General features: G+C 37.5%; 1 protein-coding gene across 1 annotated transcript in view; it reads left to right on the top strand.

Annotated features, from left to right (window-relative positions):
• The first annotated feature begins 1,261 nt into the window (after positions 1–1,261).
• Positions 1,262–16,894, top strand: part of LOC128864850 (uncharacterized) — an 84,832-nt gene continuing 69,199 nt past the window's right edge. Inside the window, exon 1 of the mRNA XM_054104637.1 lies at positions 1,262–1,480. Coding sequence (XP_053960612.1) covers positions 1,262–1,480 — 219 coding nt within the window. The remainder of the gene's footprint in view (positions 1,481–16,894) is intronic.

Raw genomic sequence — 16,894 nt, forward strand, 5'->3', positions numbered from 1 at the left:
AAACCAATTATCCGATATCCGGCCCATGGCCAATGGAACCCCCCAGGGCTCACCCATATCCGTCATCATTTTCCTCATCGCCTACAACAAACTAAGCTCCATCATATCTCGTCACAAAGAATTCGATTTCTGCGCATACGCGGACGACTTCTATATAATAATTAAAGAAAAAAAAGGGAAAAATCCAGTAATAGACATGAGGAGCATTTTCAGGGACATACTAGACTGGTGCAAGCATTCAGGAACGAGACTATCTCAAACAAAAAGCAAATACATCCACATATGTCGTAAACACAATTGCAAATGCACAATCTTATCGCAGGAAATAAACCTCCAGCCAAGCAATGAATTAAGAGTACTAGGCGTCATATTCAACAAAAGATACATGTGGAACTCTCACATAGATTTAATGAGCTCAGCACTGATAACACAACTTAATGTCATAAAGTGCCTGGCCACCCCAAAGTTTAATTGTGATACCCAAACTTTACTAACATTGGTCAAAACGCTACTCATTCCGAAAATAAATTATGGCATTTTTTTGTACGGGTTCGCCTCAAACTCACAGTTGAAAAAAATCAAAACAATACTTAATTCAGCTATAAGAACTGCCCTGGGGGCACTGCGCACCACTCCAATTGCTAACATACTCTTCGAAGCCAATATACGATCGGTAGAAAATCAGAGAGACTTGACCACGGCAAGGTTATTTAAAACAATTTTTGTATCAAAACACAACCCGCTCCACAACATCGCCCAAAACTACAAAAAAAGAAAATACATACCCAAACAAGAGCCAGCCATAGGCAAAATATTAAACCTCAGTGCAAAACTCAATCTACCTACAAAACATCCAAAACATACCATCCACAACTCGCCTTCCTGGATACTAAACCCTAAATCAATTAATACTACCCTAAGTAACTTAAACAAAAACAACACGAACCCAATCCAGTATCAAACAAAGTTCTACGAAATTAAAGAGAAATACCACAACTACACCTTCATCTACACAGACGGATCTAAGACCGACAACAATACTACATACAGCATAACCTCACAAAACGAAGTTATAAAAATGTCAAACCTACCAAGCTACAGCTCAACATACTCTGCAGAAATTATAGCCATAAGTGAAGCTATAAACACAATAAAGAGCAAAAACAAAAACTTCGCAATATGTTCCGATTCCCTCTCGGCCATCAACTCAATAACAAACATATACAACTACGATCACTACCCAACCACCATAAGAAACATTATGATAGCGAAATACCCTAAAATCAAACTAATCTGGGTGCCGGGACACGCCAACATTACCGGAAATGAATTCGCTGACTACACCGCAAAACAAGCACATCAAACACCAACGCTAATGACACATAACTTCAACTTAACCGACATTAAAAAACATATAAAAAAACATTTTGACAACAAACAGAACCACACATGGACCTCAACCAATAACTGGTACCAACAGGTAAACCACACAAAAACCCACATAACGGACTTTATAAAAAATAATAAAAATAGGGTGACCCGACTAGACGTCATAAAGTTCGGGCGTCTTCGGCTAGGGCATACAAAGACTACACATGGACACTTCATGACAAACACCAACCCAACTACGTGCACGTGCAACCCGGACGTAACATGTACCATACCCCATATCCTTCTTCATTGCCCACTATACACCGCCCGCAGAAAACAAATCTTCAGCAACTCAAACCCAATGACGCATCTATCTTCCCCAACCTCCGATTCAATATCTTTAATAACCAAATTCCTTAAAATAACCAACCTATACCATAGAATTTAAGACACAATACAAAATAATTCCATATACACAGCTTAAGCGTAAGGCCTCGATGCTATCGCTTTATTTACAATTAGCTTATAAGATTTACTCTTTAAGTCAATTTTTTTTTAAATAAAATAAATAAAATAAATATTTTGTGTGTTGAAATTTCTTACCCGAGTTTTCTTACGCGCCTTGGATTCGCCAATTCACTGCTCGTTATCTCTGGGCTTTGCTCACTTGACGAAAAATTTGCATGTGAAAGCAACAACGAAGTTATCGAGTAAGATTCGCCCGTTATGCTTCATAAAATTGGTATAACTCATTATTTTGAATGCTGCTAACTTCTTTTCAAGCGAGTTTCATTAGCCCGTGTTCATACAGAGAGATTTTAGTTGCTTGAACTTTGTAAATCCTCTTTTTGTGTTGGCCGTGGCGTTCAGACATGGCAACTCCGTTGCTTGCAATTGTTTAGGTTTTGGTCTGCAGTCAACAACAATATTAAGAAGAACGAGAACACAAAGGATGTTGACAGAGTACGAACATCATGAGAGCTGGCTAGACAGAGAACCCTGGAGACGGTTTCATCGCTAAATGAGAGGATTGGGGTTTCCTTGAGAATCTGTGGTCTGCTATTGGAAAGATGAGCCTCGCGTCAACTCAGCGAACGCGGGACTAGTGCGCAAACGTTTAAAGTAGCGAGATCCATTTGACCTCGAGCAGATTGGGGACGTTCGAGGGAACTTCTAAGGCCAAGAAAGCCGCAGCTCTCGAAGTTGGTAGGTATCCTTACCGAACGCTGTCTGTTAGGTGTTCTTGCATTGAAGCTTAGGATTGCTTCTAGAAAATTATTGCTATTGGAAAAAAGCTATACCTACCTTTCTTTCAGTTAATTTAAACTCGATTTCTGTTGTTAGCAGCATTTTCTGAAATTTGACGGGACTGTTTTTGTTATGTCAACAACAACAATTTTATCTTGTTGCTTAACCTTCCTTTGAACACCTGTTTTAAAACCTTTTTTTTTGTATACCCGGGTCTGGCCTTTTTTCGTCCTGTTCGAGGATCCTTTTAAAAGGTTATATCCATAAATAGATAAAAAACTAAATTCTAGGAAGCTACCTGGAAGCTCAATTCATTAGCTATAGTAGAAATATATTAAATTCACGTACAAAGTGGAAAAAGGCTGGCCAGATAAGTCTGAAACATATTACATCGTCCAAAGTCGAAAAAGTCTGGTCAGATAAGTCAGAAATATTTTAAATTGACGTACTAAGTAGAAAAAGTCAAGTCTGGCTAGACCCGGATGCCCAACGAAGAGTTAATGCTTTGAGCCATGCCCACAAAACCAAAAACAAAAAAGTAAATTCTTCAAAATTTTAGCATTAAAAAAATTCTGTTTATTTTTGGCGCAGAATTTGCGTTAATTTGTTTACCAGAATTCTGCTTCACTAGCTCACGTTTGCCCTACAGGGTATGCTTTTGATGACTTGTTGCTCCATCAACTTGAATCAAGTAATACATCCAACAGCAATTTGGCCCCACTCAGACACTCTTTTTTTTGGTTTTTTTCTTTTTAATTTGTGTACATAAATTGGTTATGCTTCGTCATATTTATGTTCGTATAGGTAAATATGTTTACTTTAGCCCTTTTCAGCGCTACTTCAGCACCTTTTACCTCAGACTGAGACGCTCAGCCGAAACAATTTCTACCTGCTGCGCTGTGCATAATTTTATGGTGTGTGCGTCGGTACTTTCCAACGTTCTGTGCTGCGGCTTTTCGAACCTCAAAAGCCCAGCAGGCATTTAAGTACGTTCGTTAATTTTCATGCTTTTCATGAGTCACTCTATCAATTTATAATTCATTCGTGCTTTCATTCACCAACACTTCATCTGACATAACCTGACATTAGCTCGGTATCACTTCTCTCGTATCTATTAGATAGTCATAATTTGTAGCCGGTGCGTGATAATTACCGCTATTAGCTTCGCTGCGGTTGCCATTTCTCGTTTGCTAATACTTCTGCTACGACGGCTTCGGCTTCTGCTTATTCCGCAGTTGTCGTCATATTTTGATTTGGCTCTCATCGAAAAGTTTATCTATAGAGAATTTTTTTTATTTATATCAGCTTTTTTTATTGTGCACCATTCGGCGGTTTACTCCCTACCTTTTTCGTGTATGTGTGCGTGCTCTCTATAAACGTTGATTAGTTTCGGCCATCAACAGGGTATTGAGATTTCATCCAGCAATAATTATTAATTGTATTATAGCAGCTGCCAAATTACTTTGTTTTATCGGCTTTATTAAATGAACCAGGTGTATTGGCCCTTGCTAGAGGTACAAATTAGCGAAGAGCGTAAAAAAATATGCCGTGTCCAAGTACCTCATACGAACGCGCACCCCTGTGATCGCATGCTTAAATATGCCGTTCGATTAGCCTCGTTTTCCAATTAAGCTGAATTTAATCAAAGTGTTAATACTCGTAGAAAATTCGTTTTTATCGATACATTAATAACTGTAACTGTTTTTTTTTTTTAATAACTGTAAATTGCCCGAGAGCGTCGGATATACTTGAGGGCTTTTGAACTTATTTCCATCGGCTTACTCAAACCGCATTCACCGACTCCCTAATTTCTCTGTTACTTCAATTTGAATTTAATAGAAAATAATTTGCCGTTACTTTAGTTTTTTCATTTCGAAGCAAGGCGAATTAAGTACCTAAGGTGGCGCCTTCCGAAAGTCGTTGCATTATTTTTTCCGATTTTGAGAAGTGTGACGTCAGGCACTTGAGTATCGAAGGTGGCGCCTTCCGAAAACCGTTTTTTTGTTTATTTTTCGCGATTTTGGCAGGTCAGACTTCAGGTTCCTTTACAATACAAAACCAACAAAAGAAGGGGAAATTACCGTTTTTCAAAAATTCAGTGAATGGCTTGGTATAATTACGATTTGTGAGATTCAAACTAAACAAACTAATGAAAACGAAGTGCTGAGTGTTAAATTGGGAAAGCTGAAATTATAAAAATACCTCCAAACGCATTTTTTTGCTTTTTTAAGTGGATGTGGCAAGAAAGTGTTTGTTATACACTTTGTCGACTTTGAATTGCCGCCTCATTATTTCCACAAAAAAAATCATAAATTTTGGGTTTTGTTGTTCTAAAATTACGACCATTTTTGTAATAAGTTTCAATAATTTTAAGTTTAAATTTTTTCTAATTTAAAATTAAATTAAATTTAATTGCCCATCTTTCTATAAATGCCAGAGATGACGTAAAAGAAAATTACCGTCTAAGAATTATTTACTACTGATATCTAGCAGTCACTTTTGAAAGACTCTTTAAAGGCAAATAAAATACATAATTGTCGCTCACAATTCTGTTAGGTGTTTGGCCGAGCTCCTCTTCTAATTTGTGGTGTGCGCGTCTTGATTTTTGTCTACAAATCGAAGGACCTTTAGTTTTATGGCGCCTCCGAACAGCTGATGGTTTTTTATGAGGAGCTTTTTTCACGGCTAAAAATACACTCGGATATAAAAACTTTTTCTACAATTTTGCTGTTGCTTGCACTGATATTCGGACCCACACACTCTCGAATGCTAGTCATCTACCAACCCATTCGGCTACGGCGGCTGAAAGAGCCTTTACAACTATTCAAAGTACACCTCTATGGCGCTAGTCGCGAATTAAGATTATTTCAGTAGAAATACTCAACCACTTCAATAACAACAACACCACTTCAATTAAACAAAATTGTCTTATTTTGAATTATGTCTCGGCGTTGTCTAACATTTTAGCCTTTACGAGCTCTCTCACTTGATTTTCGTTGACTTAAAAATTCCTTAAAAAATTTTGCTTTTAATATCGAATTGATTCAACTGAACATTCCTTTCAATTCTACCTTATTCATTGCTCTGAATATTCATGAGTTGTGAATGAGGTGAATATCAAATTGAGTTGTTGCATTAAAATGTTTCTATTTGTTCTTCCCTCAAAGTTATTCCTATCAATTCGTTACGTCCTTTGTTGGTTTTCCCAAGTTGCTCTTCCTCCATCATTTCAAAACCTTATCTGCACTGATCTTAGTGATTATAAATATGAACTTAATTGCTTTCTAATCCTTGTGGGATGCTGCTTGATAAGCAGCATTTTAATGCTGCTGCTGGTCATAACGAGCTATGCAACCTAATTTCATTCATGGCGTCCGCGCACATTATCCCTTAATCCCTTAAATCCAGTTTTACAAGTTTTTATTTTTTGTATTTTTGTAGTGCTTTTTGCGTTTGTTCCGCCCAGTCTAACTTTCTCTTCTTTATCTCCCTCACGTGTTCCCTTAATCTATAATCCTTGACACTTGCCGCCGCATGAGTTTTCACGCTCCGCAGTGCTTTGCTTGCCTATCCACGCTTCTTATCTTCATCTGCACTTTCATTTCATGTGCCGCGCTGTACTTTGCCACCTCCCCCCTGCTATTCTCGCTCTATCTCTTTTTCGAAGACTTTGTGTAATTACCCCAAACCGCGCCAGTCATGCCCAAAATAATAAATTGTCGAAATCAAAATTTCAAACCGCAAAACAAAGCCGTCGAAAACAAAAAGCACTTACCGCTGAGATTAAACAATTATTTAATAGTGCATAAGATAACTGTGCTTGTAGCAGCAACAACAAATGCAACAATAGTAATAAGCGCAACAACCATAACGTCCCCAATAAATGATAAATTACTCCGAATGGCCTTCGACTGTGTGTTTGATTGTCGCTTTATTATTATACAACGCACTCGATCAGTGATTTAGGCAATGATTTCAATGCATCTGTATATTTATATGTGTGCATGTATGTATGTACATTTTCCCTTGATTGCTTTCGTATTACCAGCCATTATTTGTTTGTTTTTCCCTTTTTTGTTTGAAATTCTTCGTTGTTTAAATGCTTTATTGAATTTTGTGTAATCTGTTTGGCTCAATTGACCTCCGCTGAGGCTGTTTGTTTTAAGAGGCCCCCAGAACATTATTAATAATTTTGTAATAGGACTATGAATAAGTTCGTTTCGGTTTTACAACAGATGGCGTAACTTGATTATTATTCCATCGATCCACATTTCCAAACATTCATTGGAGAGCTACTGTCGTAAGGCACAAACGTCAGTATAAGGTTTTTATTTGAAGCGTAAACAACAATATTTTTACCACACTTGAAAATGTCGAATTTCGTGCCAAATAATGTGTTTTTGCGGGGAATTCTTCTTCATTATTTTAATATGAAGAAAAAAGCAGCCGAAAGTCATCGTATCTTGGTGGAAGTTTATGGTGAGCATGCTCTATCTGAGCGAACGTGCCAGAAGTGGTTTGCACGCTTTAAAAGTGGTGATTTTGGCTTGGAAGACGAAGAACGCGAGGGTGCGCCGCCAAAGTTCATGGATACCGAATTGGAGGAATTGCTCGATCAAGATCCGGCTCAAACGCAAGAAGAGGTTGCAAAAACTTTGGGAGTTGATCAATCAACCATTTCCAAACGTTTAAAAGCCATGGGAATGATCCGAAAGGTAGGCCATTGGGTGCCGTATGAATTGAAGCCAAGAGACGTTGAACGCCGTTTTATGGCATGCGAACAACTGCTTCAACGGCACAAAAGAAAGGGTTTTTTGCATCGAATTGTGACTGGCGATGAAAAGTGGGTCCATTACGACAATCCAAAACGTCGGGCAACGTATGGATACCCTGGCCATGCTTCAACATCGACGTCGGCGCAGAATATTCATGGCCTGAAGGTTATGCTGTGTATCTGGTGGGACCAGCTGGGTGTTGTGTATTATGAGCTACTGAAACCGAATGAAACGATTACGGGGGATGTCTACCGACGACAATTGATGCGTTTGAGCCGAGCACTGCGAGAAAAACGGCCGCAATACGCCGATAGACACGACAAAGTTATTTTGCAACATGACAATGCTCGGCCACATGTTGCACAAGTGGTCAAAACATACTTAGAAACGCTCAAATGGGATGTCCTACCCCACCCGCCGTATAGTCCAGACCTTGCGCCATCCGATTACTATCTCTTCCGATCGATGCAACATGGCCTGGCTGACCAGCACTTCCGTAATTACGATGAAGTCAAAAAATGGATCGATTCGTGGATTGCGGCAAAACCGACCGAATTTTTCACAAAGGGAATCCGTGAATTGCCAGAAAGATGGGAAAAAGTAGTAGTAAGCGATGGACAATATTTTGAATATTAAATTTGTAACCATTTTACGTCAATAAAGTTTCAAATTTCGAAAAAAAACCGCACGAACTTATTCATAGTCCTATACATATGTATGTGTGTGCAAACACATGTGTCTACAAATATTTGACTTCTGGTTAAATTGCCTTGGTGGCGGATACTTTTTTGTTTTAAGCTTGGAAATTGCATATACAGGTGCATACACACATATACACTTCTACTTATGTATGTAGATAATGTCATTTGTTTTTTGATAAAAAAAGCCTAAATATTTGATGTTAATGAAACTTCCATGGATTGAAATTGATTACTTTAACACCAATTTTCTTGATAACTTCTCTTAGCTGCACAAAAAATGCAAAACTAATTAGTTCTAATGAGAAATTGAAAACAAAAAAGCTGTAATTCCCACTGTACAAACAAAACCAAGCCACAAGCCGCAATTTGTATATATACATATATATTTTTTTAAGGGGTTAGTGGTAGTCAGAGGCCAAAAAAATGATGATTTTCAATAATTGTTTTTTTTTTTGCTAGTCAATTGCTTTATTTTACAAAAATAAAAACATAGCATGAATACATCATGTTTCGACTTGACTTTAGCAAAATTTCAAAAAAACAAAAACAAAAATTAATAATTGTAAAAGTCATCGCTGTTTGCGTTTCTCCAGAAGACCCTTGCGGTGAACATCACAAGTCCTCGAAGATTCATATAAAATCAATCGGACTAGAGAAATTAGTTTTATTAATTCAAAATTTCTGTGATCCAGTAGGACTCTCCAAAGCCACATAGTATTTCACATACATTTTTTAGAGGTACTTTTTCCTATAGGGTTTCTTTTCAGATCACGCGTGACTACTGTCATATTGAATACATAATTTTTTTTCAGTATTCATTGACATTTCATCATGTGAAGTCTTACGTCTCAACAACGCTTACAAATCTTAAAATTGAATTACGAAAATCGGCGCTCTGAGAAAAGTGTTCATCGCGCGCTCAGACCAAATTATAGTGTTCAGCGATGAGGTCCATTTTTGGCTTAATGCCTAAGCAAAAGTGTCGCATTTGAGCTAAAGAGCAACCCGAAGCTCCAAGCCATTCAAGAGCTGCCATTGCATTCATTGAAAACAACCGTTTGGTGCGCGGCCTAAGGGCTGGAGGGGAATCATCGGCCAATATATCTTCAAAAGACGAGGCTGGTGCCAATGTTATAGTGAATGGTGAACGCAATCGCGCCATGATAAACAACTGTTTATTGTACGGAATTTGAAGCCCATTATCTCCACAAATCCACTGGTTCCAATAAGAAGGCGCTACTTGCCATACAGCCTGTGAAACAATGGATTTACTGCTGTAAATCTCTTCGTTTCAGTGAGAAATTTATTTCTCGTCTCGGACCAGTGGAGTCTCCATTCTTCTCGACATCCCGCTTTCGATCTATGTTGGGATATTCTCATTACATTTGTCGTATTGTACGGCTTGCAACCATTGTCGCCTTGATCAGCCTCTCCTTGCGACTTCAGGATTTGCTCCAAAAACCTTTTTGGTCCCTCTTTCGTTGCTCATTTTTATGACGCGTCCATACCATCGTAGCATTTGCGACTTTTTAAAATGCGTTACATTTCCTCCCGCGTTAAAAATAATGAGCTCTTAGTTATACCGCATACGGTATGTAACGTCTTCTAATCGTAAAGGGCCGAATATTTTTCTGAGAATTTTTTTCAAATCGCATCAGTAAATTCATGTCATTAACTTTAAGGACCCTTGTTTCACAGCTATAGATGAGAACCGCTCTTATTATAGTTCTGTACATCTGGAGCTTTTACTCCTTTGATATCAATGAAGACTTTATATGTTTGATTTAGCCAAAATATGCTCTGTTAGCTGCCTGAATGCTGTCTTGTATTGATAGGGACCGATCCTTATTTATGCTGAGTACTATGCCTAAGTATTTAAACTCTTGCATGAGTTCAAAAATTTAGCTTCCGATTCTAATGTGCCGCATAACACTGATTTTTACAGATGACCGAATTACGGCGCAGTCAAATGTCATAAACGCAAATTAAATGTCATAAAAAGTTCTACACAAAGATTGCCTAGTCAATTTGAATTTTTGTTGTTTTATTTCAATTTAATATCCGATACCTCTAAATTGATCACCCTTTATTAAAGTGACAATCTTTGCTCGTCGAATATTAATGCGAATCCTTCTGGAAATCCAAATCCAAAAATTTCACTGGATTGTACTTGAGCTGATTCGTTAATGAATCATAATGAGAATTCAGTCTTTTGTCTTGAAACAAGCCATCATTGGCTGTAGAAAACAGTTGAAAAGCGGTAAAATTATTATTCGTCGCGCAAGAGGAATCCATCGACTTCTTGAAAGTATTTTTTTTTTGTCAAAAAGTACTTACGTTTTACACTGTTATCGTTTTCCGAAAATGAATCACTCACACTTCAGCTCTGCTTTTTCACGCACTTGTACAAAAATGATTGACATAAAATCATAGGCAATTTTTTGCAATTATATCGGCTAAATATACATTTGATGGATTAAAGTAGGGCACATATGTAGTAAAGGATGGGTAAAATGGTGTATTAATTTTATCTTCTCTACTAGTTGAAAGGCTTCGCTCTCAACTCGCTCTTTCAGCCCAGCGTCTTACCTGCCACTTTTGCTTGACTTTTCCCATGACTAAAAGACTAAGACTACCACTTATTGCATCATATTTCGACATTGATTACTATGATACATTCCCAATGCGAAGCAACTAGCACCTAAAGAACATTAAATTTTCTTCAAAATCTATGTATGTAAATATGTACAGAAATATAGAAAGAATGTGACCTAATCCGTTATGCGTTAAGTACCATTCAACTAACTGGTTGTGTAAACAATTAGCTATAAATATTTTATAACGGTGATAATATGAGCACAAGTAATTGATTCCAATCGAGGAAGGCGTAAATTCATGCATACATATGCACATACATATGTACGCATAAAACGCCTATAGGCAGAGGGAAAAAGTGGAAGCCCACTTATCCATCCTCCATTTAATTTTGTAGTGCCATCAAAAAAGCAAAAAAAACGAGACAAAAAAAATTAAAAAAAAAAAATGTCATAATATTTACACAACAACAATAGTCCCATAATCGCGCCTTAAGCAACAACTCATATCGTCGAACGGTAACCAACGCTAACTGTAATTTTTATTCAATTGTTCGAAGATTACTAGCAATTTTCGCTGCTGAATGAATATTTAAGTAGAGCTGAGTAGATACTTGAGCGACACACACACACACAAACACTGTGCATTTGGCAGAGTAGAGCTGATAGCCACTTGACGGAGAAACTCCTACATAGCAGTATTTATTTTCGTATAAGCACAAGTGGTGGTGTGTGTGCGAGTAGTTTTCCAACAAAATTTATAGTGACGATGAGGTGGCCAGCAATCGGAAAGCGGGGCGTGGTTTTGCCACCTTTGTTTAGCTTGCAAACTGAAATGAAGACAGCTGACTGATTGAGTTGAGTGAGCGGGCACAAATGTATGTTCAATATAAAGTAAGTATGCTTGTACGTGTATGTATATGCATGTAAGAATGTATGTGTGTATGTACATATGTATGTGTATATATGTATGTAAGTATGCGCCTTATTCCAATTCAAATACGTTTGAAGGACTTCTCGTTTGTTTTGTTTAGTTTTCACGCTAACCAGCTTTTGCAACTCCTCCACACATTTCATTCATGATTACGTAAATGCATTATTACAGCCATTTTGTTCAAGTGCGTATAAGCCATATTGTGTTCATGGTAAATAAATATTTCAAGTGAGCACTTATTTAGTATTATTGTATTATTATTAAATTGTTGTTGTTGTTTTTGTGGTACCTGTTTACATTGTTGCTGCTCATAGACGGTTGTGCTGTGTTGATTATTAGTTGGTGTTTTGTTTGACGTTTCATCGCGTTTCGAAGTGCTCTCGGTTATGACGGTTTTGAGACGTTCTTGTTCTTGCTGTTGTTTTTGTTTTATTTGCTTCCATTCTGTTCCATGCACATACATACATACATACATACACCCGTACTATTATTCTTGCCAACGCAGTCACGCAATTGCCGCGCCATAGCATGTCAATAATAATTATAGGCCGCGAAAAATTTTTGACACGGGTACTTTGTGAGAGCCCTACTATTCTTTTTATTTGATTTATTTCTTGTATTCTGATTTCGTGCCCTTCTCCCATTTCTGGCGTCGCTATTGTTGATGATGTCCATTGTTTCCTTGACACCTTTAATATGCGAGAGTGGCACGTTTTTATAGCTGAAAATGGATTTAATATTTGCTTAGCATGCCTCACAATGGATCGGCAACGGCCTAAGTGAGTTGGTTTAGAGACCGACCTCCGCCACTTCCACCTACCTACCTAGCATGCCTCGAACTAAATTGCTGTTGTATGCGCCCATTTAAAGTTTGTTTGCCCTCAAATAAAATTTCGCATATATTTCGTTTAAATCCGCCATATGGTAGCTGCTAAGTCAATGTGGCTGAGGCAAATTTCGAAGTATTATTGCTTGAGGCAGCGTAAAAGAATTTTCGTTCTAGTCGAGTGCTGTTTTTTTGTTTGTGACAGTTGCAATCATCAGTCATTTGTAGTCAATCTTAAAAGTTTCAAGCGCAATTATGTTCCATTCCAACCAATCCTTACATTCTAGAGGTCGTTTTTATGTACAAATTTTGGTTGCTCCGGAGTTTAAAATGCAAAAGGAAGTTCCCGAGCTCATAAAGAAATGATTGTAAATGATGATAAAAATACTTATTTCAACCTGAGTTGCTTGATTTGAGAAATTTTACAAAATATTCCTAGCAAGCATTTACGTATCTACATGATTTTGGCCTAAATTGAATGAAATTTTTATTGCCATTAAGACAAGAAAAGTGGAGTATTTATTGCCTTTCATGACATCAAATAGTTCTAGCTGACGCATTTTTTTCAAAATTTTATGATGGTTTCTTCGGATGATCATTTCAGCTTCATACTTCATTAGACTGTGCAGCACTCGGCGGTGTAGTGGACAAACAAAACCAACTTTTTGGAATCATAAATAAAAAAGTAATTCCTTCGTGTTTTTAAAAGCTAGCCGAAATCGAAATATAGGTCTTCGAAACTCAAAATTGGAGCTTTTGGTAAAAATTGTTTTCAAATATTCCATACAATTAAGTCAAAAAAAAAAAAAAATAGGGGCGTGACCCGCTGTCTTCTTTTATTTAAATTTTGCTATCAAAAATGTATAAATGCAAATGACTTTTGTAGAAATGCTTCAAACCCATATAAGGTCAGAATTCACCGATTAACGGGTGCTTTAAGGCAACTAACTAACTAATCAAAACTAGAAAACTGTCACCATTTTTCTATGGCCCTGATGAGTAGCTGACTTAAGAACTCGATAAATTTCTCTTGGCCATTTTGTCCATAGAAGACCATTTACCTGTGAAAACCCATACACTTTAACGTGAGCATTAATTAATTTCTGGGTCATATTGCATACATTGCAATCACTAAAAAAATATGATAATAAAAAAAACATTTAAAACGGGAATATTCTGCAAATAGTTGCTACTAAGAAGCTAACGATTTCTGCATTTTTAATGAGCCAAAATATGTTAATAACAAATGATCCCAAAAGAGATTTTCATATATGACTAATAAACCTAAATATCTACAGTAGTATGAAAATCAGCAAGCGAGCAAAGTGCAAGACTTGTATTCGAAATTGCAGTACTGCAGCAGTGATGCGATGGGAGTGTATCGCGTGCGCTGAGACGCCTTAAACTGATTTCAATTAAATGTATTTCAATAGAAATTGGCGGTACTGCAGAAAAGCTTAAAAATCATTGCATGATTTAGCAAAGGTCAGATATTCGAAAAATTAAAAACCTTACATATTTTTATATAGCTAAAATTGGTTTGTGTCAGTATCCCGAAAAGAGGTTGATTTTGTGAAATTATATGGCAAATATTTTTTAAATATTTTAAACCCCTAGCGAGGACCTTCAAAATGTAACTTTTTTCGGACTTCCTAAAAAAGGAGCAAAATCGACACTTTTGTGTGGGCGTTAATAGGTTAAAATGATCTACAAAATTATATAGCAATGAAATTTGACCAAAGAATTCGCAACAATTTTACTATACTAGGTCTAAATCTTTCACTTAGAGTTGGAATCATTCTCTCCCCAGACAATTTTTCTCAAATTGTTGCAACTTCTTTTTCGATGGCCACCTCTGCCCGTTTCTCACATCCCTGTTACGCAGACTTGCAATCAAACCCTTCGCTCTAATGAATGAATTTATCAAAATCCCAGTTATACTTAATGAGTTATTCTCACAATTTCCATCCTGCCCAGGGTGGATTTGGCCAAATCATCCTTGCTTCATTTGTTGTTGGGGTCGATGCTATACGATATTCCAGTGTAGTACGTGCTGTGTTTTCTTTTTCAATTGAAATAACTTTCCTGGTGATCAATTTAAATTTGTTGGATTTTAATAATCCGTTGCTTCCCCATCTACGAGGTAACGATTTCCTTTATATTAGACTTAGTCATTGTTGCGCAAATTTTATTCGCATTCCATTTACTCGTTGCTAATTAAAAAAATATGACAAGCGTTTCAAATTTATGATATATGACCCAAAAAAAGTTTCTAACTTGCAATGTAGCCAACAAATTGAGCTCTTCGCCACTTCTGCTATGCACGCTCGCCTGACACATTTTCGGTTGCTTTGAATAAGTAAGTATGTACTCGTGTGTACTCTCTATTGAACACTTCCTTCCTACATTTCCCACTGGCGCCCTCATGTTTGGCCTTTATTATTTTTAATGTTTTACGGCTATTTATTTATCAATTACCTATGAAAGCATCAAATCATATCCCTGGATTAAATTTCACTTTCCACTTGAGGGTCTATGGCGCGTGACTCGTTTCGCACTTTGTGCCTTCTTTCTTCCTTCCTACCTACACACACACACACACACACACATACATACATGCATACAAACTCATTTATATTCTTTACTCAAACAAACTTCATTATAAATAATATTTATGACCGCCGACGCTCACTTACAGCCAAAAGTACTTGATTTTTATATTTCACCGACACTTTGGCGCTTTGTTGCCAAACAACAACAACAACGACCGATAAGAATTGCACAAATTTACGGCGGAACAAACACCCCTTCTTAGCTAATTGTTTGTAATGTTCGATAGAGAGCAGCAAGTAAAGTGAAGTAAGTAAGTAAGTGTGTGGAAATGTGACGAGTATATTGCAGCAATAAATCACCAATTACAGTTCATACAAGCATACAGCACACAACAAATGCAGGATACATGCACACCTACAAAGATGGTTGCCCTCGGGCGATTGCGGTAAATACGTGCCGAAATCCAAACAAACGTAAATGCGGTCGGGTAGATAGGTCGCCTTCGCCTTCTTCGGCTTCAATGTAAGTAATAGTCAAAAGCTAAAGTAACTGTAACAACAACAAATGCGCAAAAGTCCAGTCAAACCAGTCACACACAAATACAAATACAATTAAAGTGCTTGTGCGTCTGAGGTAAAACTTTTAACGATATTTCTCCAGCTGCGCTGGACATTACTTAACCAATACTTCACGGCTCAATACATGCCGTTACTCGTTCTCTCAAGTGCGTTGGTATGTGCGTACCCATGTAGTTAAGTCGTGACATTGACTTATCTGCTCCGGCATAAGCCATGATTAAGTAATTTGTTTTTCCTTTTTTTTTCTTTCACTGCTTTCCTTGCTTTACTTTCTTTTTATTCAATTTCTTTTTATTTTTCGGTAGTATACTCGAAAATTTACCACCACTTGCCTGCCACATTGCGCACTGCTCCACAACTCTCCAACTCGCCAACAAACAATCCACTTGTTACCAGCACTTCTTAAGTTATTTATTTATTTGATTTGATTTGAGATTTTTTATTATGTGCTTTACACTCACTTGACTTTTACGCAAAGTGGAATGTGGTGGTATGGCGTGGCATGGCATTGCATAGCATGAGGTGGCATGGCATGACGTGGCGTGCCGTGTTACAGCTTGGCTGCTGTGCAACCAACTGTTCACAATTCTATGGCAAATTTACTTACCAACTAGCACAACAAGCCAGCCACCAACATCCAACCACCCTCATCGAGTGGTGCTCGTAGCTACGTTAAGTAGGTTGTGAAGTGCCATGAAAGTGGTGAGCTCACTCTAGTCAGCCTCACTAAAAGCTGTTCGGGAACACTACTCATTTACCCTAGATTCTTCGTGTGTGTGTGTGTATGTGTGTATGTATGTATGTGCTTGCCAAGGCGTAAGAGCAACTCATTCACATTTAGTAGCTTCATCCTCATAACAGCTGTTGCTCTTCGCGCTTACTTGGCTGTGTGGCCCCAACTATGTACAAATCGTTCAATCATCGTGCATTCCACGTCATTTAATTTCGGTAATGTAACACCTCAGTAACAATAAAATTGTTTTGCACGTCTAATGGCTTTACGTAGAATTCGGCAAATGGAAGCTGTTATACGTATAGTATGCATGTGTGTGTGTGCTGTCGCCGTGGTTTAAGCCATGGCACGAGCTGTACCGTCGTTGCGCCGGAAACGTGGCCGAGCGTGATTAGGCATTTTATTAGTATTTACTTAGTTACCTTTAATAAATTTTTTATTGTTTGCCAACACCCCACTCTTTGATTTCGGACACATTACGGTTGCTATGGCTCTTATTTCATTAGGCTTGTTTTTTCGGTTTCATTTTATTTTGAATATCTCAAGCATGCATTAGTACCTTTATTGTTTCTGGTTTTTTT

The sequence above is a fragment of the Anastrepha ludens genome, chromosome 2 (assembly GCF_028408465.1).
Source record: "Anastrepha ludens isolate Willacy chromosome 2, idAnaLude1.1, whole genome shotgun sequence".
Lineage (NCBI taxonomy): Eukaryota > Metazoa > Arthropoda > Insecta > Diptera > Tephritidae > Anastrepha > Anastrepha ludens.